Source organism: Castanea sativa, chromosome 10 (genome assembly GCF_040712315.1).
Source record: "Castanea sativa cultivar Marrone di Chiusa Pesio chromosome 10, ASM4071231v1".
Classification (NCBI taxonomy): domain Eukaryota; kingdom Viridiplantae; phylum Streptophyta; class Magnoliopsida; order Fagales; family Fagaceae; genus Castanea; species Castanea sativa.
This window is the reverse complement of record NC_134022.1, coordinates 31,196,072-31,206,764: the sequence shown is the minus strand read 5'-3', so window position 1 is coordinate 31,206,764 and position 10,693 is coordinate 31,196,072. Positions and strand designations below refer to the sequence as shown.

The 10,693-nt window shown below is 35.6% G+C and overlaps 1 protein-coding gene across 2 annotated transcripts; it reads left to right on the top strand.

Annotated features, from left to right (window-relative positions):
• Positions 1–8,458, top strand: LOC142611570 (squamosa promoter-binding-like protein 1). Of its 2 annotated transcripts, none has more exons than XM_075783639.1 (11): positions 1–174; positions 313–1,238; positions 1,568–1,749; positions 3,227–3,777; positions 4,739–4,813; positions 4,902–5,009; positions 5,112–5,229; positions 5,327–5,468; positions 5,660–5,810; positions 6,488–7,114; positions 7,724–8,458. In XM_075783639.1, the coding sequence occupies exons 2-11, from the start codon at positions 637–639 to the stop codon at positions 8,165–8,167; spliced, it is 3,000 nt and encodes a 999-aa protein (XP_075639754.1). In that variant the 5' UTR covers positions 1–174; positions 313–636; the 3' UTR covers positions 8,168–8,458. The 2 variants fall into 2 exon arrangements, with proteins under 2 accessions (XP_075639754.1, XP_075639755.1); XM_075783640.1 differs by having other exon boundaries at positions 1–178.
• The last annotated feature ends 2,235 nt before the right edge of the window (positions 8,459–10,693 follow it).

The following is a 10,693-nucleotide window of genomic DNA, read 5'->3' as shown; positions in this document are numbered from 1 at the left end:
AAACACAACAACAACAACAACAACATCATCACCACAGTCATCATCACCATCATCATCACCATCACCATCGTATCCATCATCATCATCATCAGCTGAAGCAGAGAACTTGCCTAAGGAATCGTGCACTTTTCCGACACCACCGTTGATTTCCGATTCTTCAGGAACCACTTCTGGGCAAGTACTTTGCTTTCTTTCTTAAAAGTTTTCAACATATATATATATATATATATATATATATATATTTTTGTTCTGTTATGTTCTGAGCTTGTACATGATCTGTAATATTGATTTAGACTGTTTTACTTTGTTTAGATGTGGAAAGTTGAGTTTTTGAGATTTGGGTCATGGTTTTGGGCCTTTTCTAGTTGATTTTGGAGGCTTTGGTGGTTAGTTTAAGATTATTTGGTATGTGGGTTGCCCTTAATTGGAGCCATGGTTGTGTCAGTGTACTGTTTCTGGACTTTTGGGGAAGAAGTGAAGCTGATTGATTAATTGAGTTTTGGGGTTGATTCAATTTTGGGGTTTGACTTTGATTTGTTAGTGGAAAAGGATTTAATTTTCTGGGTTTGTGCTGTTTTCTTTGGTGGGAGGGGGTAATTAGTGGATTTGGATCTTTTGGAATTTTGGGTTTGAATCATGGAGGCTAGATTTGGAGGTGAAGCTCATAGTTTCTATGCTATGAGTGCTGCGGATTTGCGGGCCATGGGGAAGAGGACTTCGGATTGGGATTCGAATGACTGGAAATGGGATGGTGATCTTTTTATTGCCAGCAGGTTGAATCCTTTGCCATCAGATAGTGTTGGCCAACAATTTTTCCCAATTGGGTCTGAGATTCCAGTGAATGGGGGCTCGTCGAATAGTTCATCATCATGTTCTGATGAAGTAAGTCTGGGCCTTGAGAAAGGGAAGAGGGAATTGGAGAAAAGGAGGAGGGTTATAGTGGTGGAGGATGACAATTTGAATGATGAAGAAGCAGGTAACCTTGCTTTGAAGCTTGGTGGACAGGGATATCAGGTGACTGAGAGGGAAGTAGGAAATTGGGAAGGAACAAGCGGAAAGAAGACTAAGCTGGTGGGAAGTACTTCAAACCGTGCTGTTTGTCAAGTGGAAGACTGCGGTGCTGATCTGAACAATGCGAAAGACTATCACAGACGGCACAAGGTCTGTGAGATGCATTCCAAGGCCAGTAAGGCACTAGTAGGAAATACCTGGCAAAGATTCTGTCAGCAGTGTAGTAGGTAAGCATTCAGTTCTTTGTTACTTTAGATAATATTTGTAGTTATAATCACTTCTGATAATCATGTGGAAAATGTGCATTATTATTGATCACCCTGGTAATACAAGAAACATATCATAGTTGCTGAATTTCAATAAAAGATTTGAAATATGGTTATGGAGAATTTTTGCGTCTTGAAATGTTCTCAAGGTCTCCAGCCCCATGCCCAAATTTTGCTTGAGATTATTTTCCCACAGCTTGCTGTTCCTTTATATATTATCCTTGATGCAAATTCATGTTTTAGCAACAATCATGCTGTTTACATGGTTTTTTGTTAATATATATTGGCAGGTTTCATGTACTTCAAGAGTTTGATGAAGGGAAGAGAAGTTGTCGCAGACGTTTGGCTGGCCATAATAAACGGAGGAGGAAAACAAATCCTGATCCTGTTGTAAATGGAAATACGCTGAATGATGATCAGACTAGTGGTTATTTATTGATTAGTCTTTTGAGGATACTTTCAAACTTACACTGTGAGTATGACACACTTGCACTGTAATTATTAAAACTGATTTGAATTTTTTCTGTTTGATCCTTCTATATTTCCTTGCTTTTCCCCCTTGGTCATGTTTTTTGCAATGATAGTGGACGATGCTAGATTCTTGAGCTTTTCTTTCTTGATGCACAATTACTCTGTCTTCTCTGGCCCATTTGAGAATGAACTGTTAGCTGCTCAGATTTGATTCAGACTCCTGCATACCTTGTTTATAGTTATTAATTATTACAGTAGATTAGAGATGAATTTAAGAAGAAGCTACGTTAATCAATAATTTGACATCTTGATTAAATTGTCTACTTGTGTCAATAGAAAAAGCATATGGTGACCTTTGAGATGAAATATTAAAGATAGTAGGGACCTAATTAAGCACACAATAAGTGGGTGAAAAATATGGGAGGATTGTTTGTCAACATGCAAATTTTGGTGATGAACTGTGCCTTTCGTTGAAGTAAGAGAGAAATGAGGAGGCTGGGACATGTGGAAGTATGTGATAATGACATCTTACATCGTCTGCTATTAAACATGTACCGATCTGTTTTAAATCCTGAGGATTAAATTTGTATAAATCCTATGTACATGGGCTCCCCTTAATATGCTTGTTTAAATAAATTTATTACTTATTCAGAAAGCAGTCCTGAAGATTTAACTTGCAGATGTGGGAGTTTACCTGCCTATTGATTTTAACCTGCAAATGATTTTTTCTTTTTATTTTTTTTATTTTTTATTTTTCTTTTTATATTATTTTTTATAGTTAAGAATAATTTTATTAAAAAAAGACTTCTTCGTGGACAACAAACAAGAAGGACCTAAGGAACCTGCAAATGATTTCTTACTTAAGGAATTGTCATCATACCTAAATGATTTCAAAGAGGAATGAACTGTTTATTTCCCTGCGCTGTGATTTCTTTCCCTACACTGTGATTTCTTACTTTTCCTACTGAATATTTATGCCCCTCACCTAGCATTTTAATATAAAAATATCTTTCATTGTTCCTATCAAAAAAAAAAAAAGAAACCGTCATTGTTATTTTAATTAGAGAAATTATGAGGATTCCTATCTCACATCAATTGTCAAACAACTCAACCAAGAAATGTTATTGGTTAGATGCATTTTATTCTCATTTATCAGATGATAAGCGTGTCTAGCACACTTAATGGTTATTATTGCACCCAGCCCTTGATTGTGAATTGGAATTAAGTGCTCTGGTTGAAATCGCTATCATGACAGATGAGTCTTGTGGTCTTTGAAACTGTAATTCATGTCACAGAAGTAGTTACTGATTGTTAGAAACTATTCTCTCAGATTTGGTATGTACTTTCCTCATAAACGGTTGTTTAAAGAAGAAGAAGAAGCAGTGATTTTATGGTGGTTTTATAATTATATACATAATTTTTGTCATAAATATTTGAAATGGTCAGTGAGATGCGTCTTTCCCTTTCTTGAATTGCAGCCAATAGATCAGACCAAACGACGGAACAGGATGTGCTATCTCATCTTCTAAGGAGCCTTGCCAACCAAACTGCTGAACATGGGGGAAAGGACATATCTGGGATTTTGCGGGAACCTTCAAATTTGGCATCACTTGGAAATTCTGAGTTGCTTTCTGCTTTACTCTCAAATGGTCTTCAAGGACCTTCAAGGCCTTTTAAACAACATCAACCTGTACCTGTATCTGAAATTCCACGTCAAGGCCTTAGTGTGGATGATACTAGAGTTGGAGACATACAAAACATGTCTTCAAAACCCAGCATTTTGAACAGCCCTCCAGCTTACTCAGAAGTCAGAGATAGTAGTGCGGGGCAGATCAAGATGAACAATTTCGATTTGAATGACATATATATTGACTCAGATGATGGCATGGAAGATATGGAGAGGTCTCCTATTCCAGTGAATATGGGGACTAGCTCCCTGGACTCTCATCAGTCAAGTCCACCTCAAACGAGTGGAAATTCAGATTCAGCGTCTGCTCAGTCACCTTCGAGTTCAAGTGGAGAAGCTCAGGTATATTTTCTGCTTCAGAATATGTTTTATGGACGTATATTGTGAGTGCCATTAGTATGCACAACATGTGCTGGCATATTTGTGTAGAACCAACACTAATGTGCCTCATTTAAGTTGATCAGCAAGAAAAGTGCAATTTTGTAGAGCAAAAATATCCATAAGACGTTGTTTAACATAGTAAGAATTGACCTGTTACAATGTCCCCACCCTTTTTCTCATTTTTATACTAGTCGAAATGTACTATTTAGATTCTTAATTGACATACAGGGATATTGTTATGGTGGAAGTCACTATTAAAATGATGCAGGGAGTATGGATACAATTTCATTTTTGTAGTCAATTGTATGTTATATTAGTCCATTGGATTTTATTTTAGGTCTTATTAGTTAATTGAGTTATTTTTATTTAATTTAATTTCCAAGAGCCCAAGGGTATATTTATAATTTATTAATTGGACTTTCTTAAGTTAATTAAAATTATGGTTTATTCCTAGTGGTCTATATAAGCAAGTTATTGTATACCTACAACAAAGTTGACAGTTTGCTTGATTAATAAAATTTCCATTGGAATGTTCTGGTGTTGATTCCAGCCAACTCTAGGCATTAATTCCTAGGTTACTTTTATCTTTTAAAATTACTTTAATTTCAGAGTTGTATCAATTTTAGTTTTGTCCTGCATCATTAAAGGGGCACTCCTTGTTTTTGTGTTCAAGACGCATGTCTATAGTCTTGTGACATGAATTTTTATTTATGAAATGTTGTCTCTCATTCATTTGCCTTCTAGTTTTGATACAGAATCCCATTACTTTTGTTTACTGGCTTCCAATGTGAATTGTACTGTTAATAACCCACTCCCCCTTTCATTTTGTTATGTTTTTGAATGGATAGTTTTTACTTCTTTTCAATTATATGTATGGCATCAAGAGGTTGTCTTCTAACTTTGTTTTTCGCCACCATTACAGAGCCGCACAGATCGAATTGTATTTAAACTCTTCGGGAAAGATCCAAATGATTTCCCTCTTGTACTGCGAGCACAGGTAATTTCAACTTTAAAATTTAATGAATGCAGTTGTTTTGCATTTCCTTTCTTTAACGTTCTAATTTTGAAAATTTTTGAACCTCCAGATTCTTGACTGGTTATCTCACAGTCCTACTGACATTGAGAGCTACATTAGGCCTGGTTGTATCGTTCTTACTATATATCTACATCAGGCTGAGGCTGCATGGGAGGAAGTAAGCTTTATATTAATGGAACTGCATCTGTTGTGGGTGTGTGTGTTATTTTTTCTTTCAGGCAAGAGTTCTGACTTTATAAGTCTTGATGGCCTTTTGCAGCTTTGCTATGACTTGAGTTCCAGTTTGAATAGGCTTCTAGATGCCTCAGATGACTCTTTCTGGAGAACTGGATGGGTTTATGTTAGAGTGCAGCACCAAATAGCCTTTATTTACGATGGTCTGTCAAAGTTAATAATAGTGATGTGACTATGTATGTGAAGTAGTAACACTTCTGGTGTGGAGGAATTAACATTCTTACTAAATTTGTGCTACAGGTCAGGTTATCATAGATACATCTTTACCTCTGAGAAGTAACAATTATAGCAAAATATTAAGTGTTAAACCTGTTGCCATATCTACAACTGAGAGAGCTCAATTTTTAGTCAAAGGCATTAACCTCACTCGGCCCACCACAAGGTATTTGTGATCATTACTGTCAATGTGGCTTGCATTATTCTTAAATCCTGATGCCCTTGAAGTGATGTTAAAGCTTCATTTGAACTATGAATTTCTTTTTGTTTAGCCATGTATTTTATTGTGGACCAATGTGCTTCTACAAAGCCTTTAATGCCTCCCCCCCCCCCCCCCCCCTCCCTTTTTTTTCCCAGGTTACTCTGTGCACTTGAAGGGAATTATCTGGTAGAGGAAAATACTTATGATTCAATGGACAGTCTCAATACCCTCAAGGAGAATGATGAGCTCCAATGCATCAATATTTCTTGCTCTATTCCTGCAGTAAAAGGAAGAGGCTTCATTGAGGTGCTGTTGTCTTCTATTTCTTCTCATGTATCTCGGTCCATTGCCCAACCTCCCATCCCAAGTAGTGGGTTTTACTTCTAAAATTTCCAGAATGGTTGACTGTAAATAATAATTTTCATCCATTTTGTGATGTCATTATGCTGTACTTAGCAATTTTCTTCATCTGGATAGGGGGTCATTTCGTTAGTGGTGTAAACTTCAGTCTTGATTGTTTCCTAATTAATTGTTTTTGGCTTATTAATTATGAATTACAGAGAGGTTTGAGATGGATTTGCTGTCACTCCCTAATTCTGTCCATATTTGGTTGTTAGCAATGAATTTGTGGTAGAAATAGTAAAGAGAGAGAGAGAGAGAAGACAAATGGTGCATGACTGATTCTATCTTCATGTTCTACTATAAAAAAAAAAATTAAAAGAAGATTCGGAGACTGACTAATCCCTGCTGTTGCTTGTGCCTTGGGCAATATATGCTCATGTACATGTACATGTACATTTGCATATACGCCCACCTGCACTGATTACTTATGAATTATGACTTAGTTCTTTATCTGTCTCATCTGATGCTGTTGATATTTTTAAGCATATGTGTACAGTTCTGTCCTTCTTTGTAGAACATAAAACTTTCTTAACAATGGCCTTAGTGTAAACTGTGGTTTTTCTTTTCTTGAATATGTCCAGATTGAAGATCATGGTTTCAGCAGTACCTTCTTTCCTTTTATAGTTGCAGAGGAGGATGTTTGTTCAGAGATCCGTGCACTTGAAAGTGAATTGGAGTTGAGTGAAACTAATGCAGATCTGGGGGGAAGTGGAAGAATGGAAACCAAGAATCAAGCTCTGGGCTTCATCAATGAAATGGGTTGGCTTCTCCATAGAAGTCAGTTAAAGTCTAGACTGGGAAACATGGATCCGAATCCAGAGTCTTTTCATTTAAAACGATTCAAGTGGCTCATGGAGTTCTCGATGGACCATGATTGGTGTGCTGTAGTGAGAAAACTATTGGGCATACTGCTTGATGAAACTGTGGGTACAGGGGAGCACTCTTCCCTGAATCTTGCATTAGCGGAGATGGGTCTCCTTCACAGAGCGGTAAGGAGAAATAGTCGGGCACTCGTGGAGCTTCTTTTGAGATATCAAATCTCGGATCAATTAATATCTGAAAACAAGTCACTGGTTGATGGAGGCAAAGGAAGATTCTTGTTTAGACCTGATGTTGTAGGCCCTTCAGGTTTGACACCACTTCACATTGCAGCCGGTAAAGATGGCTCTGAGAATGTATTGGATGCATTAACTGATGATCCAAAAATGGTAAAGTTTCCTCTGTCTAAATTATTTCTGGAAAGAAGAGAGTTAATTTTGTATGATATTTAGAATTTCCTGAATGCTTACCTTCATCAGTGCTTTTATATACCCTTTTCTGGCCTTCATATTCCATATTGATGATATTTATACCAACCTGATTTAAACATAAAACCAAGTTATTTGCTATGTAGTGTGATTCAGTCAATTGGGTCATACATACAATTTATTCAGTGGCTGCTGGTTAGCTTTAGTGCTTCCAGTTTGAAATTACTTGACAAAGTCAATGGCAACCCTTTCTGACCCAATTGTTCAATCTTCTAGACTCATTACTACCTTCCGTTATTGGTTCAGCTAACCCAACCCAGTGTTCATTTCTTTAGACATTATATAGCAAATTTAAATTCCACCTCTGGTTGTTATATGGTTGGTGTTGAAGTTTTTGTACATGTTTAGATGGGAAATTGAGGGCAATTTCTAGTTAGCAACCCAGAATTATTATAATTGAACATAGCACTATGTATGTATACTTTCCAGTAAAGACCATGGCACTCTTATATATGTACTTTTATTTATATTTATCCTTTAAAGATGACTAAATTGGAGGGTCTGATTCAGGTGGGAATTGAAGCATGGAATAGTGCACGTGACAGCACAGGTTCCACACCTGAAGATTATGCTCGCTTGCGTGGCCATTACTCGTACATCCACCTGGTCCAGAAGAAAATTAATAAGAAATCTGCAGCTGAGCATGTGGTGCTTGACATTCCCAGTGTTCTCTCAGACTGTAGTGTGAATAAAAAGCAAAATAATGAGCTGACGTCAACCTTTGAGATTAAAGGGACTGACTTGAAATGTATTCGGCAGCAGTGCAAGCTTTGTGATCGGAAACTGGCTTATGGAACAGGCAGCAGGTTTCTGGTGTACAGACCTGTGATGCTCTCAATGGTTGCCATTGCTGCAGTCTGTGTCTGTGTGGCCCTTCTGTTTAAAAGCTCTCCTGAAGTTCTCTTTGTGTTCCGCCCCTTCAGTTGGGAAGCGTTGGCCTTTGGTTCAATCTGAGGTGCTTTAACTCTGAAGCTGATAATATATGATAGGTGTTTGTAATTGTATGCATTTATAGACTGTAAATTAGAGATTTCCTGTAGAACCCGTTCTTTGGGGTGGGTTTTGGACTCAATAATATTGTTGACATACTTATTTAATGTTCAGTGTACTTCCCTCAAGCTGATTTAGTGTTCACTGAAATAAGTGCATTCTACTACCCCTTTATCTCTGTGTCCCTGGGTTTCCTTTTGTATTGGTGACATTTTTCGGTTTAGAATGAATAAAGGATTAGAGGTATTTTAAGAATATCTTAATGACTCACTCTGGAGTTTTCCTTGGTGTTGACTGATGAGAAGATAGCAATATGTTTAACCGTGCCACCACTATGAACAATTTACTTCTTTCTTTTAGGTTTCAGTCTGTAAATGAAAGATGATCAAGAGTTGAAAAACATTCATGCTGGAAGAAAAGGCTGCTGCTCCTGAGGTGAAATTAACTTGTTGGTAAAGGTGATTCTCTAATGGTCAGTTTGGATTGAGGGAGAGTAGAGTAGAGTAGAGTAGACCGAAAATTAAAAATTAGCCTAATTTTCGGCCAATTTTACTCTACTTCTTCATGTATTATTATTATTTTTATTATTATTATTACTATATTTTAGTTTCCAATTATCAGTCCACCATAAGATATGGCTCTTGCCTCTTCGTTTTTAGACCAAGTAGTAGAAAACAAACTTCTTCTTTACACCAAGTAGTAGAAAACAAACTGTTGTATATTTGATAAATGGATAGAAATCGGGGGGGAATTTGAACCTTATTCCCACCCAATAAAATAAAGTAAAAAAACTGCAATACTTATATGTAATTGCTAAGTATTAGTTAAAACTAAAATTCTTAAAACCAAGATTATTTTGGAAGTCTTAACTTTTAAGCCTTTGCATCAGGTTTTGCAATTTTTATTTTTTATTTTTTATCTATTTTAGTACAAGAACCTCTTATACACACACACACACACACACACACACACACACACACACTCATTTTTCAAAACACTAAACATCGAAATATCTATTTTATACTATATTTCATTAAAATAATATTTTTCTTGATTTTTTTTTTAATTTAGGAAAATTCTACTAGTATACCTAGAGGTTTAAGCTAATGCCAATCAGGTCTAAGACTTTTCAAAATTAGCCAATTTAGTTCCTAAAGTCAAATTAGTCCTTAAACAGTTGGTTTTTTTTTTTTTTTTTTTTTTCAATTGATTTAGGGACTAAGTTGGTTTTAGGAACCAAATTGGTTTGTTTTAAAGAGTTTTGGACCTGGTTGGTATTAATCTAAACTTCAAGGTATGTTAATGGAATTTACCCTTTTAATTTTCTCTTTCTTCACATACAACCACTACCATTAACTCTTTTTTTTCATCTTTAGGATATGTGAAGAAAGAATAAAAAACTGAATGCAAAATGAATAATGTCGATGTAATTTTATATGGTTACTGTAACAAATATGTAAATTTACACAGTTATACAGTCATTGATGTGAGCCATTTCTATTATAGACCCACTATGGTGTTTAAATATTTCTCCAGGTTAATCATTTGTCCTAGATTCTCAATGTAAAATGTAATGAAAACATAATTTTTTAAAACTCAAATGCAATAATTTTCTTGGCATAATACACTTGAACTTTTTTTTTTGAGTAGGATAATACACTTGAACTTAAGAATGAAAATATGAGTTGTTTTGATTTGTATTGTGAAAAGCAAATTAATTTTTCATCAAACCTCCAATACTAACAGATCAATTGAAAAGATGAGTAATTTCATCTTTTCAAAGTATCGCTGACCTACTAACTTCCAAACTGATAATTGAAAATATGAGCAAATTTAACTTTTACTAATTGAGTTAATTAAAATTTATGCAATAATCCAAATTTAAGATGTATAAATAAAATTATTATTATTTTTCTTTCTTTTCGTTCATTAAAGGCCATTTTTTTATTATAAAAAATTCAATAGCGGGAGGAGGAGAATACGAATTTGAAACTCTTAAGAGGTCCCAACTCCCAACTAGTCTAATATAACTTTACTAATTTCACTAATTTGGTTCCTTGTGTTTAAAATTGTTAATTTACATTTCTCATGTCTGAGAGTACACTCATAATATCACTTCTCAATAGTCTCTCTCTCTCTCTCTCATGCAATCCTAAAAACCTCTCCTTTCTCCGTCAAAACAAATAGTGTGCTTATTCGTTGTTATTAGCAGCGTTGAGTCTCCTCCACTATTTTATTCTCTTGCTTTAGTGTTTGTGGAAAGCAGAAACTGATCACTGATCAGTTATTAGTGTATCAAAGTCATACTGTAACTGTAACTTTGATTGGAAAACCATATTCACTATCTGATGCAACTAGTCTAAGTACCAGATTGTAAGCACGAACTTTTCTTGAGAACTTTGTATTCTTTGCAGAGGGGCCTAAGCAAAACGCTATTTCTCCCAAGAATTTATCCTGTCAGAATTCATTCTGCCAAATCATATTTACCAA

Bases quoted from the DNA above. Each gene is read 5' to 3' on its own strand.
- LOC142611570 (XM_075783639.1), top strand. From the start codon at position 637: ATGGAGGCTAGATTTGGAGGTGAAGCTCATAGTTTCTATGCTATGAGT. The intron at 1,750-3,226 runs GTGAGTATGACA...CTTGAATTGCAG, and splicing joins GATACTTTCAAACTTACACT to CCAATAGATCAGACCAAACG. The intron at 5,469-5,659 runs GTATTTGTGATC...TTTTTTTCCCAG, and splicing joins CTCACTCGGCCCACCACAAG to GTTACTCTGTGCACTTGAAG.